The 23,657-nt window shown below is 36.4% G+C and overlaps 1 protein-coding gene across 1 annotated transcript in view; it reads left to right on the top strand.

The window, feature by feature from the left end:
* The window catches only part of MEI4 (meiotic double-stranded break formation protein 4), a 71,731-nt gene extending 59,148 nt beyond the window's left edge, over nt 1-12,583 (top strand). The window contains exon 5 of the mRNA XM_029962795.1: nt 11,898-12,583. Within this exon, the coding sequence (XP_029818655.1) occupies nt 11,898-12,149 (252 nt within the window). The 3' untranslated portion in view covers nt 12,150-12,583. The remainder of the gene's footprint in view (nt 1-11,897) is intronic.
* Nucleotides 12,584-23,657: the final 11,074 nt, after the last annotated feature.

Genomic DNA, 23,657 nt, shown 5'->3' with positions numbered 1-23,657 from the left:
TCAGACTTGTTACACTCCTTGTGATGCCACAACTGTGGCATACACAGATCACTGTGCATCCATTTCCAGAATGCTTCCTTTGTCAGCAGATGGTGGCCAGAATATCTCTCTGTTAACAAGGCTATTTTAGATCTGGCAAAGCCATTATCAAAGCCTTGAGTTTCAAGATATGTAATGAATAGATAGATTAAAACAAAACAAAAAAAAAAACCAAACCAACCAACCAAAACCAAAAAAACAACCTGGGTTGATTGACTTTTCATTTGGTTTCATGAAGGAGGTTTCTTGTTACTTCTGTGGCTGCATGAGTGTGAATATAAGTTAAAGGAAGCAATGGTTGTGCTGATGTTCCCTGTCAAGCAAGATGTACAGTTTTCATGAGGAGTACCTCAAGTTTGAGTCTGTGTGTTTACCTAGAGAGATACTTTTCTTGATGGTCATCTACTTATTGGTAACTTCATTCCTTTCTATGACAGAACAGATGAGGTCTTTCTTTGCATTGAAGATTTTAGAACCACATTAGGATCCCTTGGCTTAACGACAATTACTTTTCAGAGGAATCCAGTTCTGTAAATCATACTTAGTGAGGCCATGCTTTTTCACTGTTCCATGTGTACAGACAGAGTTGGATCCACTGAAATAATGGTTTTAGCACCACTCAGATGACAGCCTAGTTTGAGAAGGGTTTGGTTGACAAGGTTTTAGTAGACAAACCCCAAAGGCCTGATGCATTACTCTTTTTATTTATTACTTTTTCCAGCTTTGACTATAATCCCCTCTTTAATAAGTTCATTTACTCTATATCTCTGTGTGTACATTTGTTTTACCACAGCCAGAAGCTGTTCCATTTAGTTTTCCTTACTGTCACCTGGAACTGCTGTTAACTTTTCCCCTGTTAAAGGATAATGCTCATGAAGATCTTTCATAACAGGTTAAGTTTTCTTCAGATCTCAAAAACAAGTGCAGGTTCCTGTAAAAGGAAAGAAAGCTCTTCAGCTCATAGGTTCTTGCCTTCCCCCCACCACCACCAAAAAAAAAGAGTGGAATTGAAATCAGTCTAGAGGCCAGATACTAAGTTCCTTCATCTGCACATGAGTATTTGAGTTGGTAACTCCGATACAATTGCAGACATTCAGGAGTTGGGTTGGAAAAAAACCCTGATTTCTTGCTTGTTGCTAAATCCCTGTCACCTGGGGACAAAAGCGTTTGGAACAAATGATGGGGCATATTTTATTCTGGAAAGAGATCGTAGGTTTTGAGAAAGTTTCATGGGAAAGTAAAGCAACATACAGACTCAAGGTTGACCTTGCTGAGCACTGGACTGAGATGCCACTGAGGGAACAGTAGGTGGAATGAGTCTAATTAACCCTTTTAGGATTAAGGATGTCAAAGTCTTTAAATTCTTATTGTCCAGAGGATTGAGAACTGAAAAGAACATTAAATGAACCATAGTTCTATGTGGTGATAATCCCATCTCCTTCCTCTCTAGTAGGGAATATAAAATACACAGTATTAAGGAAGAGAGATGAACCTGTGACAAAACCAAATGAGAAATTGTTACATTTCAGACTGGAAAGCTTAAAAGCTTTACTAAATCAATGACTGTGTGCCCATATAGTATAAAAGAACCTTAATTCAATTTAAAGGAGTAAAGTTTGGTCACAGAAACAGTCAGAGCATGTGTTCCCTGTTGGTTAATTTGCTGTCATCAGGGGAATCTTGAAGGAACGTATTGCATGGCTACTTTAAAGCCATAAAAATGTGGCATTATTCTCTTTCTTATTTGTTCACACTCTGCAAATTGCTGCTATTATCTCAGAAGTTTTCCCTGTGCTCTAACACACATATTGTCTACGTGAGCACTAACAGCAATGAACGCATAAAAACTCAGATGGAGAAGAGTGATTTTCTTCTAATAAAATAAGTTGGAGCATGAAAAGAGGAGATTTTCTTCATATTGCAGCTGTTGTCTTTCACTAATTTGTAATGTTATGCTTACTATGCCAGATAGGCCAGACCTTCTAATAACTAGAAATTTGCTAGGAGTCAGTTACAGCATAACAGAGATGATCTGTGTACCTCAATTCTGATAGTTTGATTTTGTCTCTTCTGTGCTCCTTTAATGAGTGAATTTGTAATGATTTTCTGTGGTATTTTTGTTAATGTATTTCCTGCAGTCATCTGAAATAATTTTGAAGAGCAAGGTGGCCTGTGTGTTTAGTATGATTTGTTAATGTGACCTTTTAATATCTTTCACAGTAATTTAAATCTTGCCTAATAAATTAAACAATTATGTTAAATTGCATTAAATTTACAGCATTATATCTGTAGCAAAGAGAAAAGAGGAATACTATTGTGTTACTGAAGGCATTTAAAGAAGCTTTGCTACATTCTTCTTTGTGTTGCCTGCTGATAATTATTACCTGATTGTAAATATTGTCGTACGTAAAATAACATAACGATATTTTGTATTATTACATCTGGTCCACAGTTAGGAACATACCTTATTTCTTGTTCCAGATGATTTAATTAAAAAAAAATCTGTCTCCAACTGAAGCTTAGCTTTTTCTTCAGTTTGAAGATTTACTCATTTTCTACTCTTGCATTTTATTTTATTTTTTTTTCACCTCAATACCATGTTCTTGTGGGAAGTTCAAATCAAATAAAAATTGTATTTTGTCCAGATTCAGAATTCAGAGGCATAGCCCAGACTCACAGTCATACCAATGGGACACTTGCCTTCTATTTTCTGGAGATGGAGGAGAGAAAAAATAGAGAAGAGACAAAAAGATGGTGATGGAAGTACAGCAGGGAAAGGGATGGCAGAGCAAGTTGTAACTGCTAAGGAAGACAGGAGAGGTTTTCAGATGCAATTCACCTTATATTATCATTGGTGCAGGTCATCAGAGGACATCACAACCTTAGCTGAAATGTAGGGTTTAACTCTTTTTTTACAAAAAATTAGAACTAGATGATCTTTAAGGTACCTTCCAACCCAGGCCATTCTAAAATTCAATTCCAACAAGTGCAAGTATGTTCTTGACTTCCAGTGGCATCACTGACACGCTGTTCTTTTGCTACCATTGTGTTATTCTCTGGTTGTTTTTTTCGTTATTTTGGCATTTCTTTTATGCAGTTGTCATACCACATTCACATGAATGACAATGTGTTATGGAAACTTTACCTTGCTAACTGTTGTCAGGGTACCTTATGGGCCTCTGCAGGTACATTTATGTCAACTTTCTGTAACAGGTCCACCAGACAGCTCAGTAATTTGCCTAAAACACTGTCTTTTAGGTTTCTCAAGGCAAATGTTGTTTCATTTGGCCTTTGTTTTTTGACTTTCAACGTACTTCAAACTCCAATTGGATTGTTGTTTCTAATATTTTTCTGGAATTGATGCTTCTGCTTCAAACTTAATTGCTTTAAACTTCTGTGATATCTCTGTGATTTGGTTGCAATAGTCTCCTTTTGGGTGACGCAATGCAGAAGAGTGCGTGTCTGGTCATTTCTCTCTTTATTGATAAAATATTTATTTTATCTTTATTGATAAAATCATCTGTATTTTGCTGGGGTATTCAGCTCTTAAGTATCCAATTCAACATCAGAACATTATCCTTCACACAGAGTCTGTGAAAGATGAGTGAGCTACTTGTCAAGGTCTCCACTGCTTGTCAGTTCCACATAGTCTTACTGAGTTGTATTGAAGCTTTGGCATAAATTATACCAGAGTGAAAAGTCAAATGCTTCTCTTGCCATATGTAAATCTTCCTAGATTTTCTTTAGCTTTCTTTTAGGTCATTTCATATCCTGGCATTCCCTGATTCATCCTTTCTTGATGGTATCCATTCTAAGCTGCTGCTCTGGAGCTCTTAAAAACCTTTTTACACTACTGTCTTTTTACACTACTGTGCTGCTGAGGCAGTTGAAACAAACATACAAATTAAAAAATGTGAAAATTTCTAGGAAACTACTGGTTTGGGGCTTTTCAGAAGAGTCTACTAGATAATTAGTGGAAAAGTAAAATTCGAAAGCAAAAACATATTTGCTCACAGTCGTACCCATTTAGTTTCTGTAAAGCCTAAAAAGATTGTAGGGAGCAATCTATTCTATGTTTTATCATGCTTTTAGTCAAAAGGTGTATTTGCTTCTAAAATGAAGTTTTAATGCGTATATATAAACTTTTAGATACACTGTGGTGTACTCATGATTTCATGACATTTTATATTTTGTGTGATTTTCAATTAAATATGTTGATTCTGTAATTTCTCACATATTTAAGGTGAATAATCAATATTTTCTATTGTTAAGTTCTATTAATCCACTCAAGATTTATTCTACATACGTATGCCATATAGTTTTAAATACAATAAATAAAAAAGTGGCACTGCTTGTTAATCCTGTAAAATTTTCATGAAATTATGATATCCTGCCATGTCTCTTGAGTCTTCCTGTTAAAGTTTGGAAAACTGTCTTGGTATTTTCTGAAAGTTCGGAGGTTGTTATGGGATTTAGTGGCATAATTTTAGTGGAAAGCAGATGTTTTAGACAGATGCTGGGATCATTGAAACACCATTACTGTCTTATTTCAGTCATATCTAAGGGAAATATTAATCCATTTTAGGAAAATAATTTGTGAAAGTATTTTATTTATATGAAAGACAAATACTCTCCTGAAGACTTTTTTCTGTACAATAAATGTAAGATTTTTTTCCAAAACAATATTATTACCCTGAATAGTTACAGATTATTCAGCCTCTAACTATGGAAGAAAAAAAATAACTGCATAATAAGAGGGAAACCTGTCTTCATTAGCAGTATATTTTTTAACTATTATAAGTATACAGAGACTTTGATTCATTGGATAAAAGTGATTCAGAAAGCAGATGTCGCTTTTTTTTCATACAGAATTATGCTTGTCTTTCACCCAGCTTTGTCCTTTTCCTCACACAAGGCGATGTCTAAAATCACTCCTCTTGCTCTTTAGGTGTTTTGTTTTGCCTTTTTTTCATGGCTTTTCTGTTTTCTTTTGCAGCAGATAAATACAAGGTTTGGGCACATACTGAGTTTTAAGTTAGTCCAAAGCCTCCTAGTTTTGCTTACGTTTGGACTTTTTTTCTCTATGATTCTGAACCTGGAGACTCTGATTGTGTCTCTGGCTTTGGAGGAAGACTGAAGTGTTGGATGTATATAGTAGCAATGGTTGCAAGCTTTCAGAGCTGAAAACAAGCTTTAACTTGGTCTGGAAAGTGGAATATTTTCTTTTCTGAAGTAACCTAACACTGATAGTGGGTAGGGCAGCAAATTAGACTGGGAGATAGGAAAGCATGAGAATGACCATGCCGTCAGAGAGGTCAAATATTCTGCTTCTGGCAGTGGTTATAGTAGACGTTCAGGTAGGAGTTTGGAAATGTTTCCAGGAGCAGTCTCCCAGTATCCAGCAATTTGGGCTATCTAAGGTGAAGGGTGACTGTTTCTTTCATGTGTTTCAGTGGATTTCACTCAGATGATTGCTTACTTTTCTTTCACCCCATGCAAGCCTTCAGCTTTCACGGTGTCCCGTGGCAAGCAATTTAAGTGCATGTTGTATGATAACCTCGTACCAGCCATGTGCCACTTGCTAGATTCAGCTGATGCTTTCCATTACTAGTATTGGAAGAGGTAATTTTAGTAAGTCAAGCTGAATGTGAGGCAAAGTTATTATGCTTTTAGAAAAAAAAAAAAGCCTTATGAGTTGAAAAGCATGTTGAAAAGCTTCTTTTCAAAAATTAATGAATTACAATTAAGTAGAAATAAATGTGTAATTTAAGTAGAAATAAATGTGTGATTGCTATTCACTTTCAGTACTTCTCTGCATTTTCTAAAGATAGGTAAACTTCTGTCAATAAACCTTTTGAAACTAATATAGCTGTATTTTTCACCAATCCATTGTTTTCTGATGATTTTAATTAATAGAAGATTTTTTATTGTTGCTATTATTCAAAGCTTAAGATGGCTTGGGAATTGCTTGTAATTCTGTGTGTCATAGAAAGGGCTAGTAACGGATGACCCTGCTTAGTGATGTATGGAAGAAGCACAGTGCATAGATGCCTCAGGTATAAGTATCTTCCTCTTGGGTGATAGCAAAGAGAACAAGCAACAAGCACTTGAAATTCTATAAAAAGTGTTTTCCAGGGTATGCCAAATTGTTGTGTCTGGGCAGATACTCTTTTCACAAGATTCTTACTATTGCTTCTAAAACCTCTCTAGCATGAGGCTGGCTGGGACATCTGAAGTGTTGTTGGCAGGATGTTGCTCAGGACCAGTCACTGCACATGCTGTAGATTCTGTTGTTTCAAGAGTTTAGCTGATGGTCTCTCCTCTGGAATTTAACTTTCACAAATGCTGATAATTCCTTGACCCTTTCTGCAGTCACATTTGGTCTTGATCTCTAAGAATCTTAGGGAGCTACTTGAGAATAAAATGATCAGAATGAATAAAGATGACACAATTAGAGTTTCAGAACCCATTGAATAAAAGATCAAAATATTTTGAAAATTTGGGATGGGGGTATAAATTTAAATAAGGAATTTTAGGTGATGTGAATTTTGCTTTAAGTATTGAAAGAGGGGATACATCAGTTTGAACTTACTTGGCAGGTGAATATTGACATGGTTATGAGGACTATGATTACTGGGAGGGATGTTCAGGAAATAGGCTTTTTAAATCACAAAACAAAAAGCAATTAAAGGGAAGTGCTAATCAGCTAAAAGCTGAATCCAGTGTCATGGCAATTGTAATTACCTTTTACCAAAACACAATAGTATTAAAAAGAGAACAAAAAGATTCTTAATAAAATCTTTCATGCCTGCCTGCCTTACATGTTTTAGGGATGCATATCAACATATTATATAAACACTAAAGAGCAATTAGAGATAATCTTTTATCCTACTATGATTTCTTATACTGTGTTTACTGGTTTAGTAAATTTTAATGATCCATGTAGAGGTTATTCACATGATTGTGGAACATCCAGTTAAAAGATTTCTGTGTTATTTTGAAGTAAAATGCCTACTATGCAAATGTGCACATACTGTACTCCAAAAAAAAGTCTTGTGTTTAACACTTGAACACAGCAATGAGTAACCTGGATAGGGATTTCTCGAAAGAAAAATGAAGGGTCAAGAAGAGAATTCCCTGTGAGAATTAATCTTTTTTATTCATAAAATGAGAATGTACTGCCGTTTGAGGAAACAATTTAGTCATTCTTGAAATATATTTCCATTAACCTCTGATTTAGACTGGATGGGTACAGTAAAACAATGTTGATTTTACTGAAAATTTAAGTTGGTCAGCATTCCCTTGGCAAATACAAAATTTACTAGAAAGTGACCGCTTGTTGATAGAGTTTCCAGTCAGTCACTCTTTTCTTATTTTTCATTATGCTACATTAGAAACTTTTTTCCTCAAAAGTGATGCTGTCAAATATTTGTCTATTTAGGAACTTGGTTTTATAATTACATACTTGTTAGAACTGCAGTGTTAAAATATGGAAGACAGCTTTAGAGAAGCCTCCTCCTGTTTGTAGGCATAGTGAGCACAGAAGTAATTTTTTTATTTCTGTGAACAGCAGTGGCTGCATTTAGTATGTTGTTTAGTACCACATGCCTTCCTCTTAATTCTAGATGGAGTATCCTTTTTTACCACCAGAAAACCAAGGCAGCAAATAAAATAAATCAACAACAACAAAAAAGAGCCAGAGTAATTGCCCATTAAGCAACGTCTCCAGGATTGTGTGTTTCTAGAAATGTGTAAATCAAGCTCAGACATTTTCTAACAGGCATTCTCCACTTCAAATATTTTCTAGTAGTTTGTGTGAGTCCTATGTTCTGTGTTACCCAAGACATCAGCTTACACTTGCTCTATGGCTCCTAGCCCATGAATTGGAATTTGCTTGCCAGGAATTCAGTCTGCACATGTACATGCCTGTACTAGCAGCTACCTGCAAGGAAGCAAAGGGGCACTGGGACTATTTGCTGAGATGACGTGTTGGTCAGTGGTAGGTGCATCAAGAAAAATGTATGCTCTCTGTCTGTGTCTACCTGCTCTGGAAAATTCATGGCAGCTTTGGCTACATTTGCTTCCCTGAGGAGGGGACAGGCCATGGGGAATTTTTCCTGGAAATGGCTAGATGGCAAATTTGATTCTATTCTATCTTCCATCCTCCCTAACTAAGTGGTCACAGCCCAGCAGCTGGTGGTGCTGCAGTTCCTACTGCCTGTGCTTCCATTTGAAGGCAAAACTAGCCAGGCTTTAGCAGATCCTGTTGTTTATTTCAATCTGCCCCTTATGCTTCTCTGAAAAATATGCATGTAAAAGAGGAGAAATACCAACTTTCAACTTTGTATTGAGACATGGAAAAGACACCTTGCTAGCAAAAAAAGTTATATCCTTGGTGCATAGGAAAGGTTTTCCAAGAAATGGGAAAGGCAAAAGTTGCAAGAAAAAATTTACAAAAAGCAAAACTGTTAGAATATGATGGATTGAGAAGATTTGGACAGAATACTTTTCTGCTAAGATGGCTATCTTCTAGAAGTGCTAATTTTATGACTTCCTAAACAGCAGAAGTGTATAAACTCTCATCTTTCCAGTTTGATTAAAGTTTGTATCAATATGTCAGTATTTTATATAGCACTATGTTGTATAATTATTTGTTGCAACATACGTTTAAATGTGGTATCATCACGGGACTTTTTTTTAGTCATTAATCAATCATAGTGGTGCTTCTAAATTAATTTTAATTATTTTAATTTTGTCCAAAATTTCAGCATTTCAGTCTTCTGTTCTAAACCAAAAAGAAGTTTTCCCCAGTTAGAGCTGCTTCTGTCTTATTACAGAGAGTGTGCAGGTATTGATAACACTTTGTCCATTGCTTACATAAGTATCTGAGCTGAATGGAAGCAAATACTAGTTGCCATGAACATACCTTCTTTCTTTTCATCTAATTTTTATTTGCACTGTCAAAATATTCTCTCTATTCTGTAGGTCCTTTGAGATATAAAAGGAATAAAAGTTACTCACCTATACTGAGAAAGTAATATCAGTCTTCTGCATGTGAAAATTCCAGGCTCACAGACTTCATCACTAGAAATATGACTTGTGGCTACTGAAATGACCTAAGAATTGTAGAGAATTTATTCAAGACTAAATTTATTTTCCTTTTCTTGTTTTATATTGCTGTTTTTAAGGGCATTTGAATAAATTAAATAAACATGCATGAACCACTAAGACAAGAAAAAGAAATACTCTAAGTGCCATTTAGAATTGCACTAATCTATTTCATGACCTGTCAGTAAGACTCCAGTTCTGTCCAATAAGAGAGCAGCAACTTGGAATTTGATCCAGGGCCATCTGATCTGTTGTTTTCCAAAGAGGAAGTATGATAAAGGGCCAGGGACCTGGAACATAGCAGTTTCCTTTAACATATTAGTTCTGGTTCTTGTGATAGCATTGTAAAGAAGACAGGTGAGAGAACTTCCTCGCTGCTTTCAGATTATGTAGTAAATATGCATTCTATTCCAGGTGGTTTCCATGTAATGTAGGAGAAGCTTGGAGAATTAATTTCAACCAAAAGCTTTGACACTTTCTGCATTTTGAACTTGATGATATAAATACGTTAATTCTGATTAGCAGATCATCAGATCCAGCTAGGAGGTCCTTGTAACCCTTGTTTCCATCTCATGTAATGCTCAATCTTATATAAATAATTTTTTTTAAACTTATTTAACTCTGAAAAGTCTGTATTGAGAAATCATAATAAGAAAATAATTTTAAAAATTAAATTAAAAACTGAGGATCATGAAAATGTGTATTACTGCTAGGAAACACATTTCAAAGTACTTGGTGAGGCAAAATTGACAAGGACTGATCTCATAAAAGATAGTGTCCAAAATCCATATTGCACACCCATCTGATCTGTAACAAGAGTGATTATCTTAAAATTCGCTCTGAAGAACAGAATTAGTGTTACTTAAGGTTGGTATTAATATATTCTGGAATATCAGCATATATATGAGGCTTGCTAATTTGTAGCCATACCCTCTGAACTTTCTGGGTGGACTAGCTCTGTGTGTGTGTACATGCACATACACTGCTACCCACCTACAGACACTGGTGGGCAAGATTAGTAGCTGTATTACCTGACTGTGCACCATTAGGTAACAGTAAAGGTATCCCTCTACAAATTCTGTGGCATAAATGTGCAGTGGTAGTAATTGCATCAATTAGTGCTATGGAAGACATCTAACAGAAGAAACACAGACACATTTTGTTGAGATTATTAAATGGTTTGGAAAGGTTAATAAGCCTTGAGCCAGAAAATGTTCTAGACTGATTTTTTTCCCCCATGGTTTTATAATACAGTATTTCAAAGTGCGTTTGTCTCCAGAAAAGCAATTTTCTGAAAAAATACTTCCTCCTTGCCATCAGACTTACCCTTTCTGTTCAAAGTCAGTTCTGTGTGACTAAAATAATCTTCCTTTAATGCAGAGAAAAGCTAATTAGTTAACTTGTAGCTTCTATTATCCATAATAAATTAGATAGCTTACTAAGTTGCAATTAGTTGCAATTTTCAAGACCTACTGAAAGTAACACAATTGCCTAACTGCTTGGAAGAGCTTCTCTAAAACATTTTATATAGATTCCTCACTTAAGAATCAAACAAAGATTTTTTGCTTGTAACATCGTACATCTAATATCCAAATTACAAGAACTAAGGTCAAAGTGAGCAATCTCTGAGCCACAATCTTCCACAGTTTTACCTGAAGAAGGTAAAAGTAAAGTAAAGTGCTGTATTTTTGTTAGATTCTAATGGAATCAAAACCAGCTTGCATTATTTGTAAAAAACAATAATTGTATAACAAATTTCACACTTCAGAAAGTCTATAACAGTATGTAATTTAGTCTGAGTGAAATTATTTCATACTTTTTCATAGACCCATATCAAAGCCTGGACCTGTCTGGCTTTGTACCAGTGGCATAAACAGTATTTTAGACTTGCTAGAGCTATCGGTCCATTTTCTAAAATATATAATTAATTTTCTAGCAGCAATGATTTTATCTTTCAGTTCTGGTCATCTACCTACTGCAATTGCAGCCTTTTTCAGAACAAAGTCATCTCATATTATTAGTAGATTTTTGCTGTTAAGGAGTACACAGAATTTCATTCCAGAGAGACAACTCCCCAAGATTTAAGTTTTTATCTTCCCAGTTATTTCCTATGTACGGAAGAGATTCAGGACGCTTCTGTTTAAAATTCCAGTTTCCAAATACAGGACAGGTAAATTTATATTGGATTAAACTGTAAGACTTTTAAAAATTTTTTAGTTTGGTCAGTGAGCTAATTTGGCAAACTGACTCTTCCACCTTAACTGACTCAGAACTGGCTTGTGTATTTTCTATTGAGATTGAGAATTTGGACTTTTGTTTTCTAGAGGTGTCAATTGAATAGGTGACTGTCTATTTTTACGAGTAAAAAATTCTTTTTTGCTTTTTATTTTATTTCTCAGAAAACAGAAATCCACCAATTCTAATTATATGCCTAAAACAAACAAAGCTGTTGTTGTTTTTCTGTGCATCACTATTGTATGTCACAGCCTGTGGATAATTAGGTAAAGAAAACTCTCTGACTCATGAAGAGGAGGTTATGATGACTTTTGATAGTATGATGGAGTATGGTTGGCTGTTACCACCAGAAAAGGAAGCATTTCTTAGAAACAATCATCCTGAATGTATAACTGTTCTGACTATGTAAATACTACTGCCAATTTTAACGGTGTTCCTTACACTGTCATCTGAGATGTTGTGCTGCAGAAACATTTTCACACTGTGCTTATGTACTGATTTTATTTTATTCCCAGGTCCAGTCTGTGTATGACATTACCCAGTATGAGAATATTTTTCCTTTGTGCATGATTCTGGAAAAACTTCTTCAAAATAAGACAGAAGAAAGTAACGTTTCGAGCTCAGACTATGAAGGAGAAGAAAAAATCAAATTTCTGAAGAACCTTGATCAAATTATTCTTCATCTCTCAGATGAATTCCCTCTATTTTCTTTATATTTATGGAGAGTGAATGTTCTTTTAAACTCAGCTCAAATGCAAATTGATTAAAACAAGCAGCCTACTTTTTAACAGTGCATTTGTTTGGGGGGTATGCATTGGAGGGTTTTCGAGCCAGACAGGAAAATTGTTGTTATTGGAAAACGTTTACTTTAAACTACTATTCTATACACCAGTTTCAGAGATAATGCAGTTTATTTCCAAACTTAAATATAGAAAAATATGTAATAATCCAGGTGCCATTTTGAATAAATGCTGTTTCATGTAATGGAAAACAATATGTTGGTGTTTCTGTACACAGGGAAAATGGAACACAGAAAGTTGTTTCAGGTGCTGTTTAAAATAAACACTATGAATTTTAAAGTTGAGTCATAAAATGTGTGTAGAGATTCCAAGTTAGGAAACTATTGCCTGTCCTTTAAGAGTTGTGTAGCTTCTGTATAATTTAGATACAGTGTCTGGTTGGCAGAAATAGAAATGCTTATTGGTAACTCATCATTACAAATAGTTATAGGACATACTTTGTTAACAATTTAATCAAAATAGTCATTACCTGAGCAAAATAAAATCTGGTGCTCAGTTTTACAGCTTTCTTACACTCGTATACTGTTTGGCTTTGCTTGTGTATGCACAAGTGTAGGTACAGTAGGCCTAATTCATTCTGAGTTGAGTAATGATTTCAGAGATCTAATCTGAATAAATATAACTCATTTAGTGGTTACTTCAAACCTCTCTGTTCAAAATTAATGAATATTGATAAAATCCTCTTCATTTTATCTGATTTTTAATTTTTGTTTTCCTGTGTGATGGTATTATATTCATAGTAATAATTAAAGGAAAAGATTTTAACAAAAATTATCTTAAACATAAAAGGTCTTTATAGTGTGAGTTCAATAATACCTTAACAGAACCAGAGTACTTAATTTATCTAGAGGATAACTATAATGATAAACAACTTTTTTTCTAGTAGACAAACAACATTTTAGTTGTATTATGTCTCCTAGAAGTGCATATTTCCTGTAAATATAAAAAATTTTGAGAATTAGTCCTTATCCTTCCCCTTGCACTTGTTTCATCAGATCAATTTTTATGTCAGGAAAATTCGCTGAAACACCATTATCTTGTTAATTTGAATGCATTTATTTAGTAATAAACCATTGTTTATAAATATGTAAAACACATTGATATTTAGAAAGCAGGTGAATTGGCAGGTGAATTACTGTGATGGTGAATTGGCTCCCCAAAGAGTGTTTCTTAGTTTGACACTGGCCACTGTTCTGTTTCTTCATATTTGATATGTCATATGGTAACAGTTATTTAACGCTTTCTTTAAGCAAATTTTTTTCCACAGAAATGTTTGATTTGCAAAGCAAGTATTTCTTTATAGTCACATGACAAAATCAGATGAGTTTAGCCAAACTAAAGAAAATAAATATGTTTTGTAGCTACTCAGGAACTGCCATGCCCTTTTTATTACTACTTTACTTGCTTATTTGGTTGTTTCATTAAGAGAAGAGAATCAGTTCTCCCTCCACAGCACTGAAAACATGGTTACAAAAAGAGCAAGGAGAGAAGTCAACAAAATGAACTGTTATCTAATTGATATAATTTTCATTTTCATTTTTTCAAAAAAACTTCATTCAAAAGTAGTTTGTAAACAAAAGACACTAAACACAGGAGGATACTGGCATCTGTATAATAGCAAACTGTGTGTGTTTCAAGACTCTAGTTCCAAACAACAGGTTCAGCACTAGATTGCACACTACTGCACATTTGCTGATTGACTGGCAAAAAATATTTTTGTCACTAGTAAAACAACAGGAGCACAAAGGGACGCATATTTTCTTCTTTGCAGAATGTAGCATTTTCTCACCAGCAAACTCTCTAGGCCACTGGAAAAGCAATGGATATTTTGGGAAATATATTCATTGCTGGTAAATTTTGAAGTAACTGCTCACTTGAGACATGATTTTTGACATGTTTTTTCACAGCATAGAGAGAGAGGAGGTTTTGTGTCCAGAGATGGCATAACTACATGGCACTTATGCTCTGACGGGAATTTGAAACTGTTATGCAGCTTTGAAAGCATTGAGGCAGTGAGAGTTCCCCTTGTAATGCCATTGCAGCAATCTAGACACACACTGGCCTCTCTGCAAAAGGGATGTCACCTGGTCACCTGGGCTCTCTTTATCTGTTTCAGTGGAAAATTAAATAATGCAGTGAACCACATTAATGAGCACCTCAGCTTTGGTGGGAGCAATAACCTCTGCAATCAGAATACTCATTAGAGTGTCGTCTCGCATTTCTTGAAGAGATTTTTCACCAAGATGGGACTTGCCTTTAGATGAAGATGTGCAAAGGTAGACAGGTGCATTTAGATGTCTCCCTGTGGTTGAGATGTTCAATCTATGAAACACTTGCAAAGTACCCCAATGTTTTGGCCTGGGTATCCAGCTACTACCACAAAGGACTGCAGATCTTCTAAGACCTGCATCACATTTTCTCTCTTCATGTAGATGCCTCTGATACCCTGGAGCATCTTTAGTGGCACTGTCACTTAATGTGTGTGCTTAGACAACTGAATTGAGCAGTGGTGATAGCGTGAGCATGGATATACAGCTCACGAACATCCATTTAGGTGTCTTAATGTGAAAACTAAATCCTACCTTTGTGATACCTTATCTGTTTTTTAGAGTAGGAAATCCTAGGTTTAAATCCCTGCTCTTCAGACAATTTCTGGTCTTGTCTGATGACTGTTAGATGTAACTTGAGTAAACATCACTGAGTTTTGTAATAAAACAGGATGACTGAGACAGTCCCTGGAAGATTTACAACCAGGTTACAAGTCTTGGACTTAAACTAAGTCTTTTAGTTTTACATCCACACATCCAGCTTTTACCTGTCTGACCTCCAGAGAGGAATACCAAACCCAGAGAAAGTATCTGTGCTCTTTGCTGAGTGTAGGATGTCTCAAAAGAACAATCTCAAAATCCCATGTGCTGAGCATAACACATCGTAGAACTAAACAGAAAACACTTAAAAAATAACTCGGTCTGATCTGTCATTGCTCCCTGGAGTGTGTCACCTGAGTTACACTTACAGTTTTAGAATGAACAGTCAAGGATATTTCTTTTGTCTTGCAGATTCTTTTTGTAAATAAATGTACTTTAAAATTTGGCAAAATGATAATGTTTTGAAAATGCAAATTGTTCAGCCTTATAAATACAAATATATATATATGCATATACACACAGGGTTAAATTATATATTTATATGGTTGAATTAGCAGTGATTATTTATTAGTCGCCTAATTTCAGTTTATGATTTTGTAATTTGTTTTTCTGCCACATTCTTAGCTTCCTGGATGACTGTCTTCTGTACTTGTCTCCATCTGTTTTAAAAAGAATTTTGTGGTAGAGTGTCTCTTTTTATGAGAGTAGAAAAATTATGAGACAAGGAAAATAAATTTTTATTCTATGGCTGTTCATTCACTGTTCTATTCACTGAAGAATTTTACATACCTATTAATGACAGCAGTGGGTGGGATTTTGAAGTGAACTGTCTTAGGATATTTTTGTAAGCCTAATTTGGAATCTTTTCATAATATACTTGTCATTTACTGATTTTACAAGTTATTGCTTATATATGTTGGTAACAGTGGGGGAAAAAAGTGTACCTTGTTTTAATCTTGTAATATTTTTTTTTTCATTCAGTACTGGTACAGAGTAACACTGTATAGTTTACTGTGGTGCAACATTCAGCTGATGTTCACATGAGCATAGGAAAATTTGGGCTGGAGGGGACCTCACGGCCTCCAGTCCAACCTCCTGGTTGAATCAAATTTAGCTGTGGGGTCAAACCAGTCTTGGTCAAATCAACATTGTCTGTTGCTGTTTTAATCTTCAGTCAGGTATTGAAAACTTTCAAGGATGGAGACTGGATAACCTGCTTTTCTGCTTCACTGTCTTCATGGTGAAAAAATGTTTCCTTGTATACAGTCTGAATTTGTATATAGTTGCTTCATTTATGACATGTCTTCAGTCTTCCCACCACCCAGAACCTGGACCTATCTCCTTGATAAATTTCCTACAGGCACTGGAGGCTTCTTTTAGGTCCCCTGAAACCATCTCTTCCCCAGGCTGAAGAAGCCCAGCTCCCTTAGCCCACCTCACGGCACAGCTGCTCTAGGCCCAGCCATCTTGGTAACCCTGTGGTGAACACACTTCAGTTTATCAGCATCTTTTTGCTGGGGCCCCAAAATGGGCTGCAGTAGTCTAGATGCAGATTAATGAGTGCTGATTACAGGGAGGTAATCCCTTCCTCAATGTGTGCTCCTTCTGACACAGTACAGGATGCTGTGTGCCCTCATTACTGCCATGGCCACTGCAGGCTCACAGTCAGCTCACTGCCCGCCAGGGCCCCCCAGGACTTTGCCTGCAGAACTGCTCCCTAGCCAGGCACTCCTGTATCACTGCAAAGGACTCTTACTTCCCAGGCTGGACACTTAGCACTTGTCCTTCCTTTCATAGTCTCCTGTCAGCCCATTCTTCCAGCCATCATCAGACCCTCTAATGACATCCATGCCCTCAAGCATATCAACTAGGACTCCCAATTTTTTTGTCATCTGCAAATTTGATAAGGGTGCACTCCATGACCTCCTCCAGGTCACTGGTAAAGTTGTTAAACAGGACACATCCCCTGATGGCTCCCTTTGTTTCTCCACTTGTAACAGGCATCCAGGTAAAGTGCAACCTGTTAACCACTACACTGTGAGCTTGATCATCAAGTAATTTTTTCACCCACCTGGTTTTTAGCCTATCCTTGCTTTGCAAGGACACTGACCAAATCTGTCAGCACCCATGTATCTAAACCACCTGATTCCACAGTGGGAAGATATAGACATATACGAGCTGAAATATGACAAAACCGCAACTTGATCTTCAGCTACCCCGATAGTCCCTCCTACTGAACATGTTCACCTAAGCAGGAGGGCCCAGGAGACCTTGTTGAAGGCTGAGACTAAAAAGGGCATCAAGTTTCTCAGCCTTGTATGTGCCTGCTATCACAAAAAGTTTCATCCTTTGAGAAATCCTTAATTTGCTTGAAAGCCATCTGTGAAATACTATGAGGTAAATCACTTTGGAAGTCATCAGTAATGTAATTAAGTTTATCTTTTCACTTCCAAGAAATCTAGTTTTGAACATCAGATTTGTATAAAATTATTTGATCTGAAATTCAGTTTAGCTTAGCTTGTTTTAAAAAGCTATAGGTTTAGAGGTCATTAATATATGTTCATATTTTATGTTCATATGATCTAGACAAGGGAATTTAGTCTTTAGATCTCTTGTTGGTATAGGAACAGAGGACTCAGAATGACTGTTTCATCAAACCAAAAATGTCTTACAGCTTCTGCTTTTTTTTTTTAGTTCTGCAACCCATGAGCATGTCTAGCCTGCAGGGGCAACTAAGTGGACCAAAACAACTTCTCAGAGGTGGAAAGCCCTACTCATAACTTGTTTTACACAGTAGAAGTGAAGGATATTCTCCAGAATTCCCGACTTGCAAGGGAACACTGCAGTGCTCCTTGTCTGCAAGGTAAAATAGCAGTGACTTCTGAGCAAGCATATTAAAAATACAGTATTGACATGCAGAACCTCTTTTAGCTCCTGCACAATCATAATTCCTGTACCTATCTTCAGTATCCCCTTGCCAAGGGGGGAAGCATCTGAACCCAAAAAATAAGACTGTGGAGAAGATGAAGAAGGAGGTGTATGTGAGCAGGACCCTTTGACAGCACTGGAAGAGCTAAGTGGGATGAGGAGTACAGGACTATCACGTGGCTGGGCAACAAAGACACAATGTGCAGAGAGATCTGTACTCTAAAAGAACATCATTTAACCTCTTCACAGGAAAAAAGGGAAAATACCAGGGCAAAAGCAGATTGTTTTTGTAGTAAGGTATTGTCACCTCATTCCCTCACAGCCACAAATCTGATTTCAGCTTCTTCAATTCTAATCCTTTTTAAAAAAAAAATAAAACTCTTCATACCTCACTGTCCCATCTCAGATTTCAGCTTAAAAGAGAAGCAGTTAAGAACTCCAGTCAGATAATAATCAAAGGACTACATTAACATTAGCATCTTACTCTATTTCAGTTGAATAGTGAAAAAAGGGGCAAGTTTTAAAATATTTTTAATTATTCATAATGCAAAGCACAAATAAAGCATAGGATGTTTGTTTTTGTTCTCTGATTAGCTGTCCATATATGTATGTTTCCCTTTAGAGCTGAAAGAAGTTTTGTATACTTATTGTTTCTATAGCTGTGTACTTGTAGCTTTCCTGCTTTGTGCTTTTTTTTGCCTGTCACGTGCTAGAAAGGGTCTTTTGCTGTTCTGCAGTTCTTAATTGCCTTGAGTTGAGACAGTTTCTGCAATTTCATCCAGATGGTGTGCTTCACTTAGACCTTTATTAGATCACCTCCCCCTTATATAAATTGTTCCACCCTCCTATATTTTAGTTTTCCCTTTTTGCTTTTAAGTAAATTCACTTAGTCTGCACCTGCTTTCTTAATTGAACAAGCAAAGTTAGTTTACAACCTTGCTTTAATTAAGCCATTCTTTCAACGTGGTTTCTTTTCAACTTGCTGATTTCAAATTCATCTTGAATTCTTTACGGTTATGCCCACCTTTAGAATAGTTATACTAGAGAGGCTCATCCTTAATAATAGCACTGCTTACCAGGCTTGAGTTCATGTTTGAGATACTCTTTTAAGTTATACTTAAGGAAACAGTCTCAGCAAACCAGGAATATCCCACAGTGAATAGAAAGACTTCCAAGACAAGTTTGGGGTTGCTCTAAAGAGCAGTCTTTTTCTTTCTTTTCTTATTTCTGCAAATGCCATAGATTCACATGACTTGATGAAGGCCAGTTCTGGCACCTTACAGAATTCAACTCTTCAGTATATGCGGCTTAAAAAGCAGCACACATGCATTCATCAACATTTTCTCTGACACAACAGCATGAGAAACTGTACACTGCAGATTTTAGTAATGATGTTTGTTACTCCTCTAAGATGTGATTTCTTGCTTTGTCCTGTCAGCTGCTCTTTCTGGTGTTTCTTCTGTCAAAGCATAGCTTTTTTTTTAGTTATAATTACTGAATTTAGTTATATTCTTTGAAGACTTTCCAGCCTATGAAGACTGAAATTCATCTTTGTCCTCCAGAGTAACCAACCTCCCCTGACCCCAGCATGATGACACCCACAAATTTCATAAGTATACTCTGAGGTATTCAGCCAAGTTTGTACAGTCTGAAGAATATTATGAAATAAAAACTCTGGAGAAAACAACAGAAATTGAAACTCCTGTAAATTACTATTATGTACTGAAAGAAAGTAAAACATAGAAAGGACTTTTAAAAGGCAGATACAAAGTCTAATCTGTTTTCTTGTAGTATAAATCAGCTCCATTGCATTAGTGAAGCATTTACTTTATATTTCTGCTGAATGCAAGTAAAAACTGTGTCAGCCTAATTTTCTATTATCTTTTCAACATACAGAATTATCAAGGGTTTACAACTACTGAAGGCTGTGAACATACTTATATACTACTCTTTTTGTTACCTGAGGAAGATACTGGGTCACTGCTGAGCTTCACAACCCTTCAGTCTGTCTTCCTCTGGAAAGTTGTTACTTTTGGCCATTGCATATTCTGAGCTTTGTCTTTCATATTAGAGATGAGGAAATATGTCTTGAGCCAGAAAAAGAAAGAATGAGATTAATCTTGTAGCTTACTATTTTTCTTAGTGACTGTACTCTTTTTCTTTTGGGAGGCGTGGGGTGGTGGTGGAGACAAGAGGGCTAATTATCCCCAGGGGGATTCTCAGTACCTGTTTTCAGGACTTCTGCAGGATATCAAGATGCCTCACTGGTACCTCACTGGGTACTTGTTATTCACATGGTAATGAGTCCTCTCAAGATCAAGGTTCTTTAGACCTTAGAGATAAGAGTGTTTTCCAGCTAATCTTTCAATTTATTTTAGTAGCCATCCATAAAAACGATTCTAAGAGCTGAGATAATTCCACATTGACCTACATTGACCTTACTCTGAGACTGTCTTGTCCTCCAATACAAGAGAAAGGAGACAGATCAGAAAAACAAAGAAACAAAATGACAAAACCTGATAATGCGTCACAGAAAGTGCCAACTCCACCAAAATTTTCTGAAAGCCTTCAGCGGTGTGTCATCCTTTTAAGAGTCCAAGCAGCAAGACCAAATCATGCCTTTCAGGGTCCTTGCCTAGCTGGAGATAGCACGGGCAGTAGGAAAAATGTTCCTACAGCCTAGTGCTGTGTCCTCAGTACTGTGCACCTCTGGGATCTACAGCACGAACTGGTTTGGATCACTAGGGCAGGCACTCAGACACTTAGCAGGTAGTTCACTACAGGTCTTCTTTATAAAATTAAACACAGTCTGCTTCCTAAATGGAGAGCCAGTTGCAGTTTTTCTTTCTTTTTTTTTTTAAAAAAAGGAGCCCCTCATAACTAGGCAATGTAGATTGCTAATATCCCATTCAGTATTAATTTGTCCTTATTTATCACTTACTTTTTGAGGCAAACAAACAATTTCAAAGGAGACACTTTTTCTCTTTTTGTATAAAAAGCTCTTTTCAGTAGAGACAATTTATAAAAAATTATGCAACACTTTAAATGTTAGGCTGCCACTACTAGAATATAATAGATTTTTTTATAGGTTTTTTTTTTGCGCAGCAATTTATTCTATTATTCAGAAAATGGATTGTACTATTTGATCCTTCAAAAGTCTACTCATATATTAGAAGCTAAGAGAAGGATGAAGGAAGCCTGTTCCATATGAATACCACTGGACTCCAAATTCCTTCTTGCATTAAGCTACTATTGAAAACTTTTCTGTGTGATATTAATGTATGCTCTTGAGCAGCATACTCTACTTCTCTTTTTTTTCTCCTAATGATTATATAAACCAAAATTGACATCTGAAACTGTAACAAGTAAACAGACTATGAACTTAAGGATTCTGTTTGGCATTTCTAGTTTTTTCTCCTAATGAGAAAGAAAACCTACTTAAAATAATTTATGCTGTAGTATGAAAATCACTTAAGGCAACAAGTGAAACAAGTAAGTTGAAGAAATAAGTGCCATTCCTGTATCTCACTAGAATTATTTTTGACACTTTCTGATTTTTTTACTCATTAGTTTCTCGTAAAGTTGAAAAGGGTACTAGAGGCGGGTTGCACTCAAGTCATTTCACTGCTGAGTTAGTGATCCTATGCCACACAAAATTCCCTTATGGCTCTTATGAAATAAAATAAGGGTTTTGGTTTTTAACAAGGGAAAATGTTGACAGCTGAAAGGCTTTGTTGCATTCTGTGACTAGACCGCACAAAAATATCAAATCTACTCTTACTGTTAAGAGTACTCCCTTCTCCTCAGGTCTTCAGCTTTGGTTGGCAGACCATACAATTAGAGTTAATCTGAACCTGTTTGGATATTAATGAGAAGGGTGAAATACTGAAATTTTGTGATCACCTTTAAAATTAAACAATCCCAAGGTTTTCTTACTTATTTTATTATTGCAAGATCTTTCAGCCCTGTTTTGGTGGCTGCAAGCACGCAGATATAACAAAGGGTTTGATTCTCTGTTCCTTACTTGGGGTAAATTAGGGTGGGTTTTTTTGTTCCAGTTCCTGATTTATTAATTTATTTTAACTTCAGGATGCACCCATGATGCAGGAATTAACAGAAAAGCAGAGGCATGAATCCTAAACTCCCATAGCACTACTGTCCCAAAAAGCAGGAAAGACAAAAACCTTATAGATTACACTGATGAAGAGGCCTGTGCAATTTTGCTTTTTCATTCTGTATTTCTTCCAGATAGATTATTTTCAAAAACATTTTGAAAAAAAAAGGGCTCATCATAACCAAATCATCAAATCCACCTTTAGGCTTAGGGACAGAATTCATGTCAACAACACTTCAAAGGAAGATTAGTGAACAAACATCTTACTAATTTCCTGATAAACAGCAGAACATTTTACATGTGCTACCAAGTGTTGATAAACAGGAATACATCCATTTAATATTCCCTGTCCCTGGTCAGATCTTATATTCCTCATTTGCTTTCATTTAACTCTCTAGGCTGTCCCCTGTGATTCAGTCTTTCCAGGCAGCATTATTTGTGTTGATATCCTGAGCTGATTTGATAATAGCTTTCTGATAACATTATTCTGCTTGGAGAATAGTAATTCTAGCTGTGACTCCACCTGGTCTGCTTTGTATGATTGCAATCTTCCTTAAACGTGTTGCAGCTGCTTGTAAAAACCACAGTACAATGTGCTGAATACATTAGTCACTTAAGTCCACTAACACTACTGGACAGGTTTGTGCATTACAATTTAGATGTGCATCCTTTTTTATTTTTTTTTTCAGTGAAAGAAGTAGCTAAGATCTTCTAGCCGGTCTCTGATCACACTGAAATAGGTGTTTGGTTAAGATGGGTCAGTCTAGCACGAATGTGCTCTTTTTGGTAGCTCATTTCAGCTGAGATGGGTTTGGGGTGTGAACAAGAGCAGTTCAGTAGGTCTTCATGATCCCAGGCAGCTGCAGTCATGAGCAACTGGAAGCTGACCTTTTCAGTCAGTTCAGCTGCAGTCAGGAAAAAACGTGTCTGCAATTTTACCGATTTCTGGGTTCTCCTTTCCTCTTTGTGCACTTAACTCCTTTCTCTCTTCCCCCTTCCTCATTTTCTTCTCATAGATACCTGTACTATTTGCACCACTCACCACATAGATGCAAAGAAGTATCCTAAGCCAATATGATCTGTAGGGCTTCTCACAAAATGCATTTGCAGGTATCTTGTTTTGAAAGGTGGCCCCAGAAGGTTGTAGTAAGGACATTCATTCATTCTTCTTACACAGTATCCAGGGATGTCACTCATCCAAGTGCTGAAAATCAGTTGTCCCTGCTCAGTCTTTCTAAGAAAGGCTTCTGGACAAATATTTTCAGAACAGATATAACCTGTGGCTCTCAAGTACTTTACTATCATTTTGCATAAAGGGTAACATTTAAGACACATCCTTCTTGTTATTCACCCAGTAACTAATGTTGCACAAGCAGGGCCTTGCTAAGTGTATTGGCATTGGATGGCTCCCTGCCTGCTGCAGTTCCTGTTCTGAGGTCTGCAAGATGTGTACCACCCTGGTGAGGCCTAAGATTCAAAGGCCACATCTGTACTAGCCACATCACCATATCTTCTTTTGGACATTAAGCCAGCTTAAATTCATATAGTTTTCTAATCAGGGTTGCCATGTCCAAAACAGCTGTTGTGGGATGACCTGTGCCAGCCCCTGGGCTGAGTTGTAGGGAATCATACGGGCAAGTGCTAGATGACCAGTCAAAAGAAGGTACCAGGGACTGTTCTGAAATTTCAGCAATAGGTGACTTAACTTCTCTGTCCTGACACTCTCTTGATTCCCCAGTACAAACAAAGTCTTCAGGTTTCAAAGGTCATGCAGAGATTGAAATA

This window comes from Manacus vitellinus, unplaced genomic scaffold, assembly GCF_001715985.3.
Source record: "Manacus vitellinus isolate BGI_N305 unplaced genomic scaffold, ASM171598v3 scaffold_4_pilon, whole genome shotgun sequence".
Lineage (NCBI taxonomy): Eukaryota > Metazoa > Chordata > Aves > Passeriformes > Pipridae > Manacus > Manacus vitellinus.
The sequence above is the reverse complement of the archived record's forward strand: the minus strand, read 5'-3'. Positions and strand labels throughout refer to the sequence as shown.